Source organism: Trachemys scripta, chromosome 4 (assembly GCF_013100865.1).
Source record: "Trachemys scripta elegans isolate TJP31775 chromosome 4, CAS_Tse_1.0, whole genome shotgun sequence".
Lineage (NCBI taxonomy): Eukaryota > Metazoa > Chordata > Testudines > Emydidae > Trachemys > Trachemys scripta.
In genome coordinates, this window is record NC_048301.1 from 84,180,449 (window position 1) to 84,196,242 (window position 15,794).

At 41.6% G+C, this 15,794-nt stretch overlaps 1 protein-coding gene across 1 annotated transcript in view; it reads left to right on the forward strand.

Moving 5' to 3' along the window:
• Positions 1–15,794, forward strand: part of NAV2 (neuron navigator 2) — a gene marked incomplete in the record, with an annotated part of 642,501 nt that overhangs the window by 576,183 nt on the left and 50,524 nt on the right. Inside the window, 3 exon segments of the mRNA XM_034769789.1 lie at positions 3,238–3,376; positions 11,321–11,612; positions 12,631–13,333. Of these exon segments, the coding sequence (XP_034625680.1) occupies positions 3,238–3,376; positions 11,321–11,612; positions 12,631–13,333 (1,134 nt within the window).

Sequence of the window (15,794 nt, forward strand, 5' to 3'; positions counted from 1 at the left end):
TGGGGAAGCGCCGGCCGGGGGCGCAGGGTCTGGGGGCTGCCCGGCAAACCGTGAAGCCGGTAGCGCTTGGGCAGCCCTTTTCGCGTGGCTGGGAGTGGGAGGGAGGAGGGGGTGGAGTTAGGGCGGGGTTGGGGCAGGGAAGGGGTGGAGTTGGGGCTTGGCTGGGGGTGGGAAATGGGCGGGGCCAGGGCCCCGTGGAGGGTCCTCTTTTTTAATTGGTTAAATATGGTAACCCTACACCAAATATGTGAACTTCTGTTGTCCTTTTGAACTTAAGATTCAGGGTCTTGCACACTTCTCAAATTATGTGTTGAGTTTGCAAAACTCAGGACTTGTCTGCATGGGGACCCTCAGGAAAATTGATCTAAATTAACAAGAAGTGTGAATTTAGCAATTAAACTAAACCAAAAGTAAGGCCACTTTAATGCCGAATGAGAGGTTCCACACGGGGATGTGTTGGTTTAACCAATTCACTCTAAATGCATATCTTCAGTTAATTTGGATAAACTTTTAATGTGCCCATGTAGACAAGCCAGCCTGATTTTGCAGATCCTTTTTCTTGTAATTTTAAATGCTGCTTTTATATACTCTGAGCAAAAAGCACTTTAAAAAGACTTATTTTAAACTTCATGCAATACATTAGAGTAGGTATCTTTGTAAATGCAAATAGGAAAAGTGAAGCACATGATTGAAGTGGTTGCAAAAGGTTATGCAGAATGTCATGGCAGACCTGAGAATATAATACAGGAAAATCTGGCTCCCATTCCTCAACTCTAACCTCTACAACCCATTTGTCTTTGGTTTATGTATAATCCTACAATTAAAAACAAACAAACTTACATTACGTAGCCTATGTATCCGTTTGTCGGTGATTTCTAAACAATGGTCCAGCGACCCTTATTGGTCTTAGGGAATACAGGACTATAAAAGCAGACAGGAAATGTTGTAAGAAAAGTAGAGGATTGGATTCCTCTAAATCTGCGGACCGTATTCTAATATCGCTGGAGAAGCACTGCCATAGATACTTGGGCTTCTTTACAGCTAACACTTTGTCCATGAAATATTTGTTTATACATTTTTCTGAAATGTGTATTTACCAGTAGGCTGCAAGGGCTCCAAAGGCATCTTTGGAGAGTTGCCTGTAGGACAGTTATTCAAATGGGGTTTTATTATCCTTAGAAAAGAAGCCATTGTATACTAGTTTGTAAATCTTTACTTGAGCAGTTTACTTTAAGTGCACATTAAGGGTGGAGTGTCTGCCTTGATGTTAGAATTTTTTTTTCTTTTGTCTGTTATGACCTTCCAATTGCTTTAAATCTGTGGTTATTTTTTGTGCTAAACTTCCAGTTATGTCTTTCATATTTGATGGGAAAAGCTGCAGCTAGCATATGCTGGAAAAGCTGGTCCTAAATAATAAGATATTGTCTTACCTAGCTGGCAGGAGAATGAATGTAAGGGTTAGCAGGGTTATGCATTAGTTAAACAACAAATGCATTCTTTGATTAAAGCTTTAAAAACTACAACCAGCTGGCTATTTCTAAATAAATTTCTGTCCCTTTGTCTTGTTTGGCGACCACACAATATAACTTGGTGCTGATGATGGTGGTGCTGGTGATGGAAGATGATAGTTTGTCTTACTAATTGAACTTGGATAACAGAGTCCAGAAGTTTGCTCAAAAATTAATTTTGCCACTGAATTTAAGTTCCTGTCCATGCTGATGAGTCAGTAAAGTCCTGTTTCATCTGTCAAGAAGTATCTTCTTAAACATACCACTTCTCCTCTGGGACTGAGGAGGTAGGGAGTGATGTTTATGTAAGTGGGGGAATGGTCCCGCTATTGTGGGGAACTTTTCTGGCTTCTGCACTACCCCGGTGAAGTGGGCTAGCGAAAGGATCTGAGTCCTCGCTTCCACTCTCTTTACCCAGAGGCCTCCCTGCCCTTGAGGGCTCCCCTTCCACTCTCCTGTCTGGCAGAGTCCTCGTAACCCCAACAAGGCTGGCCCAGGATTCCTGGGGGGCTCAACCCCCAACCCTGCTGTGGTCACCTAGGACAGGGTGTCCCCACTACGGGGTACTCTCTCTGCACTGGGCACCTCTCTGACCCACTGATTATTCCATACAATTTAAAGCAAATACAAGTTGTTTAATTAACAATTAATCTAAAGAAAAGAATAAGGAAAAATGGGAGAGGTTAAAGGAAAACACATCACCCCGCTCTGTGGCAGGGAACATCACAAACAGTGTCTCTGGACATCAGGGCACTTTGCAGTCTGTTCCTTGTAGGTCCCAGATTTCCTTCTCAGGCCCTGGCTGTGCTGCAGGTATGCTGCGGGTTGGACACTTGCAATGGTGGTGGCCACACACCTCCGGGCTTTGAGTGGTGGGACCCTTCTTCCCAGCGTCAGCCCCCCGTCCGGTTAAGGTCCCCCTCCCGGTCTGGCCTGCAAGGGCCCTTAGCTGGAGGTGTCTTTCTGTGCTGGGCCCTTTGCCCAAGGTCCCCCCTTTGCTGGCCCCACTTGCTCACCACACTTGGCTCTGTGGCTGCAGCTCTGCTCCCAGCACCGGATCTGCTCTCCCTAGGCTGTGTCTCTGGCTCTGTGGCTGCGTCTCTGGCTCCTCTGGATCTGGCATGGTTCTGCTCTCCAGCTCAGCTTGGGCCCCTGCTTTCTCCTTAGCTCGGCCCCACTCAGTCTGGCCCAGGCAATTCCAACTCACACGGAGGATGGCACCCACCTTGGCCTCCTGTCATGCTGATTAGCCTGCCCGCCCTGTCAATCAGGCTGACCTGGAGCATTGGCCTCTCGCCATTGTTCCTGGGGACTGTCAGCCTCAGGGTCCTGATTTCCCATCGACCCTTCCCCTTTTAGTGCTGGGAGCTAGCCAACCAAAACACCTCCACTGAATGTTAGTAAGGGGCAACAGTCCCCTTACGTTTAGTTTAAACTTTGTCTTGCTATACAAACTGGGGGCTAAGCCAGTATCCTGGTGGCAGGATGTTATTGCTAATACAGAATAGTTGATCATAAAATGATGATCTATAGTATTGAATATGATATCCAATAGAAAGTAGGTCACCAAGAAGTAAAGCCTTATACCGGTCAAAAGTTGCACTTTGGATATATCTGTATCAATAATATTTTTCATCTTGAGACTGTTTTATCACTTGTATGTCTTTTGATTCCTTGACAGCTATAGTATTGTCTTGCTTGGATATAAAGCATGTGCTTCTTTCCGCAGCTGGGATGACAGCAGCTCCGTCAGCAGTGGGATCAGTGACACCATAGATAACCTCAGCACCGATGACATTAACACCAGCTCCTCCATCAGCTCCTATGCCAACACACCTGCCTCCTCCCGTAAAAACATAGATGCACAGGTAAAATTTCTGTTTCCTTTGAGACATACAGCAGCATTGATGGAGTTATTGTCTCTAAGCAATAGCTACAATCCCTTAAAGTGAATGAGCCTGTCTATTACTTCATCCTTTCAACAGTTCAGTGTTTTCTTGAAATGAAGAATGAAATGCATCAGCATATTTCTTATAATAGTAACCCTAGACTGTGATATTTGGCTCCTTTACAGCCTTTCAGCAACTCACGCTGAAATTGTTGGAAACCTGACCAGAAATAAAATAACAAACTCCAGCTGTCAGAATTTGTTTTGATCAATGTTTAATATTTTACTCTCAGCACTTTCAACCTTAAGGGCTCAATTCCGTCCCCTTTACTGATGTTGAGCAGTACCTCCACAGCTGGTCCCACTGAAATCAGTGGGGCTACTTGCTCAGGGCCGGCTCTGGCTTTTTTGCCGCCCCAAGCAAAAAACCCTCCCGCCGCCCCCTGGTGGGGAGCGTGGCAGGGGAGGGCGGCAAGCCTGTCCGGGGTCCCGCTCTCCCCGACTGGCTGGAGCGCCAGGAGGAGGGCGGAGAGCCTGGCCATGGGCCCGCTCTCCCTGATCGGCCAGAGCGCCGGGAAGAGGGCGGTGAGCCCGCTGCGGCTCCGCTCTCCCCGGGTGAGCGCAGCCCCCCTCCAGGTGCCGCCCCAAGCACATGCTTGGTAGGCTGGTGCCTGGAGCCAGCCCTGACTTGCTACCCAAAAAAATTAAGGGAGCAGAGTTAATCACTTTTTTCTGTACATTTTTTCTGTTCATTCTCGAAATATTTTACTTTCCAGTTTATTTATTTTTTTTTTTTTTTACAGATTTGCTACTTTGGAAGGCAAGTCTGATCTTTCAGTGTTCCTTTTCTCTTTAACTCCTTTATATTTTTTCAACAGTACCCTTAATACTCCCTTGTGTCAAAATACATTGTGCCATGTGTGCATAACAAGTATGTTTTCTGGAAAGTACTTGGTGTAAACATAATGATCAAATAAGAATTTCTGATATTCGCTTATAAGAAGGTCGCTTTAGGAGGAGTTTGCTTAGCGATTGTAATATGTTTGTGCCTTAAAAGGGTGCAGATACATTATTTCCCACATCTGCTCTGAATTGTGCTAAGTGCTAGTTTGGCTGCTGCCCTCCACACCAAAAGTGATGCTATATGTATATGGAGCTGATGTTAAGAAAGGCGAGCACCCACAACTCCCATTGATTTCACTGAGGGTTGTAGGTGCTCAGCACCTATTGAGAACAAGCTTAGAGTTGGTAAAGTGCTATGGGACTGTAAGTGCTTTTTAGTCTTTATTTTAATGAAAATTAACACTAGTGGCCTAAGCAACTTCATCCAGGGTCAAGCTATGGAAGGAGTTCAGCACCTTTGTCAATCAGGCCATAGGTAGTTAGTAATTATTCTCTCTGCACACATCCCAGTACAATGGTTATCATTAGTGCTTACCACCCTGGTGATGTATGGGAGATGGTGTATGGGAGATACCACCATCTTTCTCTGGATGTGAAATTTGTGACATCTCTGCTACCACAGTGTTAACAATTAAGTGTTAATTTTTTAATAGACCCACTGTATATACAACATTATAAGTAACAGATGTGATTTTTTCTTTCGCACTAGAAAGTATACTGTACCATTTATTAAAGAACAGAGTTTAATTAAGTGAATGCCAGAGTTTAAAGATTATTACACTTTCAGCGGAAATGTAAACACACATTGGCTAAGGAATAGTATTATCTTAAGCTTCCTGGGCTGCACATTATTTTACTTTTGGCAGTATTTCAGTAGACCGTAAATTTCATATCCATAGGCATCATGCATACAACTCTTAGTGCTCAGAAACCACATATCCAAATACAGCAGCAGATGTCCAGTAATTTCATTTTCATACAATAGATTGTTCATCACTAAACGTTGCAATAACATACGTGGTTTTCTTTTCATGTTTGATACTAATTTTGTCATGAAAAGTGCAGGACTGAAAAACCCATTTTTGTTCTTTCTAAAACAGCTTATGAAGCCAAGGTGTTTCTGTTATCACAAATGGGACACAGGGTGTCTTATTTTGATATCACATGTGGCGTTGCAAAGGGATCCCTATATGGTTACAATTTTTTTAAGGGGGAAAGGGGCAGGTTGGACTGGGTTCTGAATCTTTTTTTAATGGCTGTTTTAATGTAGAAATGTGGTTGCTGTGAAGGGTTGCACTGCCTAAAGTACTGTGTTGCAAGAGTGTATGACTCTTTTTTGCCTGGCCATGAGGTTCATATTTGAGCCTACGTTAAAGATTTAGCCTCTGGTTATGTCAGTGATTTCATGTGTGTTTGAAATTGCTAATGCAAGTCCTCCACCAAATTGGAGAAAGGAGTTACAGTCGTTGAAGCACTTCTTCAAGCATGTTACAAAAGGAGTTACACAGGCAACCTGTGAGTTTTCCCCAGAATTGTTAAATTAGAAGTGTCTGAACATTAGAATACAGTGAGGAGAATAAAGGCAAGTGACTAAATATTAGTCTGAAATAGATGACTGAGTTTGACTCATGCCTTGTAGTGGGTCAGATTCTAGGAAGTATTTCTAAGAGATCACAATCTAATAGCACCACCAAACTTACTTCCCTTTCTCCCACAACCATTCTAGCATCCAAGGGAATGCAAGCTTTTGGTAGAACAATAGGGTTCCAAACTTGCATAGGCAGTACAATCTAGTGATTGGCGGAGGGATGCTCCCCTGGGATGCCCACGGTGGTGAGGCACCTCATCAGCACCAGTTCTTAAGCATCAGGCAGCCTGGTCTGTGCCTGCTGTGAGTCAACTCCCTGAAGCCACTCACTTCTGGCAACATAAGTGCTACCTTCTAGACCTCTGCAGGCCTTGCTCCCTCTTTGTAGATTAGTGAATGGCACACACAAATCCCCAAGCCATCTCCAAGCATTCCCTGTAGTGTCCAGTCCCTTATCCACTGAACACTCACAGAAATATCAGGTCTGCTGTTCCGAAAGGAACATGCAACTTAGGACCAGCTCTTTGCTTAATACTAGAGCACTGACATATAGTTATACTGAAAACAAGAATATTATCAAATACTAGAGATTCAGGAGATAGTGAATAAGGATATTGGAAATGATTCTATCTAAACAAGTTCATTACACGCTCTCTAGAGGCTAAACTTAAGTAACAGGTAAAGTTACTGAGTAAAGAAGTTTATCTCACCCAAAGTTCTCTTTGGTGTTTTCAGCCAAGGTTGGCTAAGCGCAGTGGTGGATTAATAATTTTGCCGTCCCTAGGCCAGGAAATAATTGCTGCCCTGGCCCCGCCCTTTTCCCGCCCCCATTCCAACCCCCTCCCCAAAGTCCCCGCCCCAACTCCACCCCCTCCCTTCCCCTATTGGATCCCTTCCCCAAATCCCCGCCCCTGGCCCCGCCTCTTCCCCCGCGCGCAGCGTTCCCCCTCCTCCCCCTCCCACCCTGCCCCGCAAAACAGCTGTTTCGCAGCGCAAGCGCTGGGAGGGGAGAGAAATAGGACGCGGCGGCGCGCTTGCACAGGAGGCGGAGGTGAGCTGGAGCAAGGGGGCGGGGCGCGGAGGAGAGCTTCCGCCCCTGCAAATTTGCCGGCCTAGGCCTTGTTGGCCTAGGCAATAATACGGCACTGGCTAAGCGCCTGTGTTCATGAATGCAAATGTGATGTCCGTTTACTTCTCTAGGTGCAGGGTCTTCTAGAAATACCCCCAAAATTCATCGTCTTTACTCTTACACAGGATAACCTCCCATGGCTCGTTTTTTCCTGCATGCTCTTTCCTGGTGATTTCATCTCCCTTCATAAACATTTGACTTTGTATGTAAATGGGCTTCCACTGTGTTAGCTTACAATGCTTAATATACATCCCAACAGAGAGATGGTGACTATACCTTGGTACAGACTCTTAAAAACATATTTTCAGTATATCTGTACATACATTTGGTGGTGATATTGATGATCAGTGTGACACCAGCTTTCATTTGAGACCTCTCATGACATTCTTTGGTGAACCAAAATGAGTTCCTGTAACCCACTTCCCTGTTGGCATTAAGGGCTTCTTGGGTCACACCAGGATGCATGGGTTATATTTGCAATTCTGCCATTTACTTGCCGTGACCTATTGCTCAGTTTACCCATTTTATAATGCCTGTGTGAGAGAATTATGAGACTATCTCACAAAAATATTTAAATTCTTTAAAGAATTTCTGATGTGTTTTGCTGTCCTTAAATGAAAGGTGCTGTTAACTGCAAATTATTATTCACAAAATACTTTATTTCATCTCTTAAAAGCCAAATCCTAATCTCACCAACATAGAGCAAGTTAATGGGCTTTGACTGTGGGAATCTTGCTCAGCTTGGGAGTGGACTCAGAAGTAATGCCGCAGCTTATGAAAGTGGAGTGTTATATATTGGCCACCACGCTCCTCCCTCTCTTGTATTCTTTGCTTAGACCCATGTATTATGGTCTTTGCCTATTCGTATTTGTCTTCTTCTATGTGGTGAGCCGCAAAGACCTGGCACAGAGATCTTCACAGCACACAGAGATGTGGTGTATCCGTTCTCAAGGGTCCCTACTGCTTTGGTCCCCGTGTCACAGGTTCAGAGCTTTTTAGTTGTGGTCTTACAACATCTGTTTAAGGGAGTGCAGGGTTTGGATTTCAGATAATTAAAGAGAGATTGTGGAGCTCATGCATGTGAAACTGGGAGCCCAGACCAACAATACAACATATCAAAAGGGGAGGGCCCTCACATGTTAGTCTCTGTAGATGTAATCAGTAATACATATGCAGTATTATCTTAACAAAAGAAACAAGAAAGGCAAAACAGAAACAAATCTAATTCTGCTAAATACAAGACCAAGGAACTGATATTTAGATGTATTGAGCACCCACAACTTCAACTGAAGCCAATGGAGCTGTGAGAATTCAGCACCTCTGAAAAACTGACTGTAAATGTGGTAAAAGTTTAAATCTATGTAGAAAATTCATGGAGGTTGTCCCTTCCCACAACAACCAAAAAAACCCCTAAAATTCCATCATACACATCTTCTGATGGGAAGTAAGAATTAGAAGACATTTGAAAAGAACTCAAACTGCAACAAGAATTGGGAGAGAGAATGAGATAAAATAGCTTGGAAGTTTTGCTGGCAGTAGATTAAATGCTAAAATAATTCACAAGAAAAAGCAGTTCCTTCACAAAGGTAACAGCAGCAGTAAATTATCAGATGAGTCAAGTTATCTAAAATCAAGACCCCATTATTTGGAAAGGAAGGTAACTGAACCTTTAAATGGAACCTTTTTAAACCAAGCAAATCTCTGGGTTTGCTATCGTAGTCATAAAGTTCTAAGAGTCTCATTAGCTGGTTAAGGTTGCTCCTGACTCAGCCAGTTGTCAGTCCTTGTTCACCTATTATGTCCTGTGCGCCTTCTGATGACCTTCAGCAGACAGCTGCACCCCCGTCTCAGGATTTCCAGGTTCATCCAATTTAATGGTCTCTCAAACTGGGTGGCATTTCAGCTAATGTTGGAATGGCAAGTTTCTTTGTGTTTGGGTTCTGGGCCTCAGCCATGTTTCTGTTCTGTTCTCATTGTCTGGCATGAAACCGTAGCATCTATGGTCAACTTGTTTCACGAGTGGACATGCAAAATTTCAAATACCAGGGAAGGTGATGCTTAGTACAATAGTTGCATCAAATAAAGGAAGGTGTGGTAAAATAATTGCATCAAATAAAGTGTGGTACAATAATTGCATCAAATAAAGTTGAAGAGAACAAAGATGTTACATTGTCAGAGAACTCGCTCTTAGGCACTCTCTGGTGGTGAGATTCTATCTTTCTTTTGTTTTCCAAAGGCAAACTAGAGAAGTGTAAAGTAAAGGAACATTTGTCAGTAGGCACCCAAAAGTGTGTTAAGCACTTCGGTGACAAGTAGACATAAGTCCTACTCTGGAGGGTTTGTAGGATGATTAGACAATGGACTGGGAGTAGCATACACAGGAAGAAGACGACTGAGTGGTGATGATAGGCTTGGATTTATTGGTTCCATTTTTTGTTTGTAAGAGGTAGATAAACTTAGGCAGTAGTTAAGTGAAGCTACATTGTAGTGAAGAACACCTGGGAGATGTAGCCAGATTCTGTTGTTTTATGACAAAGCTGATATTGTTCACAAGTTTATAGTCACAAACATTAATCCCCAAATCTTGTATCCATCAGAGGGGTGTAAGAAGAAAGCAATATCGTGTTTCTCAGAATTTGGGGATTATGCTGAGACCACTTTTTTTGAATAGTGGACTATGTTTTATCATTTAATGAGCTAATAACAAGAAAAATAAAATAGCCCCAACTATTTCATACAACTGAAATAAACCATTACAGTTTATGGTGTTGGCTTTCATATACTGAACACTTAGAGGCTATTTTTTCTTGATCTCTTTTAAATATCACTGTAAAAGGCAAAAGAAATTAAACCAAAAAATCCCCTTCACTCATATAATATTAGGGATGTGATGTGGTGATCAAAGAAAATAAATTATAAAACTATAGACAGATTCAGGGAGATGGGAGGTTTCAAAATAAAATGTTGTATCTTGCAGAGAGCATATTAAATTGTCAGTCACTTTTTTCTGTATTTACTTTTGCCATTTTGCTGATTACCCAGGTATCTGAGGGTGTTTTTTAAAGAAGCTCTTGGTTAGTTAAGACCAGATCTTTTGAAGTTCTTGAAAGCCTAATACAAGGTTCTCACCACCCTCACCTCCCCTGGGGCCAGTGGGATGAAAGCACTTTTCAGCATGTTGCAGAAACAGGCCTTAGTTAGCCTCCTTCTGCACAACTCAGTTCAGTGAGACACAAGCAAGTTTGGATTGACAGTTGCTTCCATGAAGGTGCTGTGATTAGAGAATAACCTTAGCTATCACTTGGAGTTCACATTCTCCAAGATGTGGGTGGTGGTCAACTTTTATAATTGGTTGTGATATTACAGACTTCCAATTGTTTATCACAAAATAAGTTTGGCAGGGGAAACCTAATTCAGTAAGAATTTTTAATAGGTGTATCTTTTAATAAACATTGTTAATAGGAAAGGAAAGGGAGAATGGGTTTGGGAATATATAGGATAATATAATGGGATATTGATAGGGTTGTGTGGAGTTTGGCTATGGTTTGTTCAGGGGGTTATTCCATCCTTGAGCGTGGTTGTTGCAGAATTCTCCATAAAGCATCTGACTTTATAAATGGGATGTGCAGTAGGATTGGCAAAATATAAAAAAGTAAGAGATGGAGTTTCAGTGCAAATTATGAACTAACTTGCTTTGGGGATTTAAGTCGGATTTTAATGTGCTTGAAAGTGGTATAATGGGGTTTTATTTCTCTCCAGATCTTGGGTGTCTTTTTAATGGGTTAGATTAAAACTAACAGCATTCCACATCTCTGTCTATGCAAAAAGCGACCTCATTGTGCTCTTAAGATCAAATTGCCAGACGAGAGGTAGGAAAGCAGCAAGAACAAAGAAAACCTAGCTGCACGTGTTTGAAATGATCTTTATGCATTGCACTGAAAGGGTTCACATAAAATTCAAGGAGGAGGTAAATGGCAATGAACTGAGTATTTTCCTTATTATTTATTTAATCAGATGTTTGGTGTGTGTTGGATAGTTGGTTGGTTTCTGGTTTTGGCTTTTTAGTGATTGTTCCCCAGTGTATCAAAAAGCAAACACAGTTAGTAGAATTCATTTATCTTGGCTTTTGCCTGGCAAAAAGCAGGCTTAACAAACAAAAGTAAAATGTCTAAGTGTAATCAAAAATTATTAGTGATTTTTTTTAAATCAGCTTGGTGGTTCTAGATTTTGAACCCTAAAAAAAGGAAGGATTTCAAAAAGGAATTTGCAGTAGAGATTCTGTTATGATTTATTGTTTCCCTTAGACTGATGCAGAAAAGCATTCGCAGGTTGAGCGGAATTCCCTGTGGTCCAGTGATGAAGTCAAGAAATCTGATGGAGGATCAGATAGTGGCATAAAGATGGAGTCTGGATCTAAATGGAGGCGAAATCCTTCCGATGTGTCTGATGAATCTGATAAAAGCACTTCTGGTAGGAAGAACACTGTCATTTCACAGACTGGTTCCTGGAGGCGGGGCATGTCAGCTCAGGTTGGCATTACTACACCGAGGACTAAACCTTCAACTACCTCAGGCTCACTGAAGACACCTGGATCAGGTGAGGAAAAATGTAATACACAGGCAGGCCAACAGTTTACAATGGAGAAATAAAATGCTTAACTGCTTTCCTGTGGCAGGAGCTGAACTTCAACTCATTCTATATTTCCTCGTAGATTTTGTGTGTGTGTGTGTGTGTGTGTGTGTGTGTGTGTGTGTGTGTGTGTGTGTGTGTATGTATATACAAGATACTAAATCTCTGTGTTTCTGTTTTATGGCTGTATGTGAATTTTAAATGATACTTATACTAAAATGCTTTGAATATTGTTTGCCTGTTTTGAATGTCCCTTAAATTAGACTGTTCGTTGGACACAGTGTTTGCAGTTCAATATTCTTGTTTCTTGTAATGGTAATTAATGGAACTCCATTTTCATAGTCCTGGATTAAGAGTAACTCAGAACCTAGACTTCATGTGGCTAAGGATAGTTGTGTGAAAGAAGCTTTTTCACTGCTAAAATAGCAAATGCATCTTAATTTATATTAAAGCAATTTTCAGATGAACTTCATCAGAGCTCTTAGCACATGCAAATTTGTGCTTGAGCATTAATAGTATTTGTGCATGCAAATAGATGAATTACACTTTCACTCACACTTTGTTGTATACCCTATTGTGAATGGAAATTTCAAGGTCTGGTTTGAAAATGTGACCTTCACCAGTTATATACACATTTTTTCTAAAGCTTATTTATTGTTGCCATATCATATCACTTCACTATTGACAAAAAGGGATCCAACCAATGGTAGTCATGAAGGAAAAACACTTCTTATTTATCTGTCACTCTTACTTAACAATCTGTTCACTGTTTTTTGTATTCTCAAGGTAAACACACCAGATACTCTCTCCTGGCAAGTCTGCATATATAACTCTGAGTAGTGCATTATAATTTAATACAAACTGGATCATAATTCTTAACCACACTTCTGTGGCTAGAATACTTTTGTTTTTCATGATGCTTTGATGCTTACCCTTTGCTTAGCATTTTCAATTTAAGCATTTGACTTCTTTTTCTATTTTTTAGGGAAAACTGATGATGCCAAGGTATCAGAAAAAGGTAGACTTTCTCCTAAAGCTGGACATGTTAAACGTTCTCCATCAGATGCAGGACGCAGCAGTGGTGATGAATCCAAAAAGCCTCCCACAAGTAACTCTAGAACAGCTGCTGCTAATACAAATACATTTGGATTTAAGAAACCGAGTGGGTCAGCTGGCGGCATGACTATGATTACTGCCAGTGGCGCAACTATCACCAGCAGATCAGCTACACTGGGCAAAATCCCCAAATCATCTGGACTCATGGGTCGGTCCACTGGTCGGAAAACTAGTGTTGATGGCTCACAAAACCAGGACGATGGCTACTTAGCACTTAGTGCCCGCACTAATCTTCAGTATCGTAGTTTACCCAGACCCAGTAAATCCAGTAGCAGAAGTGGAGCTGGTAATAGATCTAGTACCAGTAGCATAGACTCCAACATAAGCAGCAAGTCAGCTGGGTTGCCTGTCCCTAAAATGAGAGAGCCAGCTAAGGTATCCCTCGGAAGCTCTCTGCCAGGTCTAGTCAACCAAACAGATAAAGAGAAAGGGATATCGTCTGACAACGAAAGTGTGGCTTCATGTAATTCTGTTAAAGTGAACCCTGCATCACAGACTGCTTCTAGTGGAGCTCAAAGCACTCACCAACAAGGAGCCAAGTACCCTGACGTGGCCTCCCCCACTTTGCGCAGGTAGGCACAAAATTTATTCATTGTGGAAGTACATTAACTGGAGTTACACAATTGTGGCTGTTTAGGCCAGGGACTGGCTAAGTTTTGTGGGCACTTACTAATGCGTGTGCTAGGTTGAGGTCTTTGTACTGAAATTTAATTTCACAGCTAGTATATATATGTGCTAATCAGGGCCAGCTCCAGGCACCAGCTTGTCAAGCAGGTGCTTGGTGCGGCCGCTCCGGAGAGGGGCGGCACGTCCAGGTATTCGGCGGCAATTTGGCGGACGGTCCCTCACTCCGCCTCTGCTTTTCTTTTTTTTTTTTTTGGCTGCTTGGGGCGGCCAAAACCCTGGAGCCGGCCCTGGCGCTAATAATATTGTAAATATTTATTGCATTACGAGACAGCAGCAAACTTAAACATTTGAAATTGATTGTTAAACCCTCCCCAAAATGCTCGCAGTTGTGGCTGATTCAGAATAAAGTTAGTACTTGAAAACATTATAAAGGCTGTAATATAAACCCACAGCAACAAGGTTACAGGCTCCTGTAGAACTATTGATTCCACCCCATTGTACTTACACATCGTGCAGCAACACAGGGAAACTGTCCAAAGTTCAGCCAGATTTACATGTGGAAGTCAATGGAGTTACTCCAGATTTGCATTAGTGTGAGAACATAATTTGACCCAGTATATTTACATTTGTTCACTTACTTGGCCCAATACAGTGTCTCACTCTGTTGCATGTATCGTTGTCCTGTGTGGTGAGACTCTTTACCTTAGGTTCCCAAGTAGGGAGGTACAGAGCAGCTTAACTAAAGGTACTATGTCAGCCGCATTGAATTTTCTTATTTTTTACAAAAATCTTCTTACATGTAATGATCTATTTCCTAGCTCTTTCTGACTGTATATATTCTCCTCCCTTCCCCATTATTTTTAACACAAGTACTTGGGTGAGTGGGAGTTAATTTCCTGGCTTTTCTGCAGCATTTGCATCAATGTCTTGACTGTAGCAAATATATACATTAAAATTATTTTCCACTTTAATTTGACATCGTAAGTAACATAGTCTCTTTTGAGTTGCAGTGTTCTGGATTTCATTGTTGTCTTGACATCATAATTTCATCTCCATACAATTACACTGACATTATCCTACTTCAAATGAAGTGAGGATGTCACGTTCCATTCAAGTTGCCAACTTGAGCGTAACTCTTGTAATGGTAGTTTGGGTTCCAGCTAGGCACAAAAGGAATACTTCATTTCTTTTTAGGTGAATGGCCATCTTTGAAAAGCCTGTGCAAGTATAATTCAGCATGACCTGGTAGTTTAGTGATTCTCCTATTTCTGGACATCATTAGAAAAGTTATGTCTAGCTGAAAATTTAATTTCTAGCAATTACTATTTTAAAACAAAAAAAACTAAAAGATTGTTTGTTGTTATGATATTACATCATAAATGAAACATGTCCATGTTGCTTGCCTCAAATATATTAATAATCAAACTCAATCATACATTTCTGTTGATGACCAGAAAACCATTTTGCTAGATCCTTCATTGGTATAACATTTGAACTACATGCAACTTTTTAGAATAGACACTGAGAGAATATCAGGTGTCTTGGAGAGTTTTTTGTGGAGGAGGTTAAGGTTTAAGCTAAACCTTCACTTTCTTTGTTAGCTATTTCATTCTTCAGTTGTCACCAGACTATGTACATAAATGTATGTCTGGCACAGCTAAATCGTTTTTAGTGGAATTTGCCCTGTGTGTGTATTGCTGGGCACTAGCCCTGTCGTGTAATATTGAGAATTTTGTTGCACTCTTTGTGTTTAATTAATATTCCATGCTGATTTTACACAGAAAATAAGCATCTGTAACTATAAAAAGACAGCAGTAAAGACTGCTACGGCTATATGTTAAATACTATCAACCTTAAATCTGAAAGCAAATATATTTTCTACACTTATATGAAGAGTAAAATTCCATAATTACAATTATTTTATGAAAGTCTAGCCCTGTCTTAATTGTTCCAGCATATCTCATCTAGCACTTTCTGTCATGTGAAAACAATTTATATTACATAGAAGACCATGCATGTTTTTATGCCACTTGTTTGTGAGCCTTAGTGTTCACTCTTCTCCTGATGCATCCCTATGGACACAACCCAACAATCAGCTCAGTTATGCCTGTTTCTTATCAAAACTAGGAGAGGAGCAAAAATATTCTTATTGTCTGTAGGATTTCTCCTTCCAAGGTTAACCTTTATTCTGACACTGCCAACTTGCTGAGTTGGGCTGGTTCTGCATTCAAAAGGTACATTCTTCAGACCCCAACTCCTTGGATGTTCAGCTCCATGACTCTTTTTTATTTATTTAATTGCCTCATTTAATTAGGTTTGAGAAGCAGCATGCCAGGAGACATTATCCATACAAGATCATCCCAGTGGGGCTGGGAGTCAGACATATTGACTATATTCTAGGTGGTG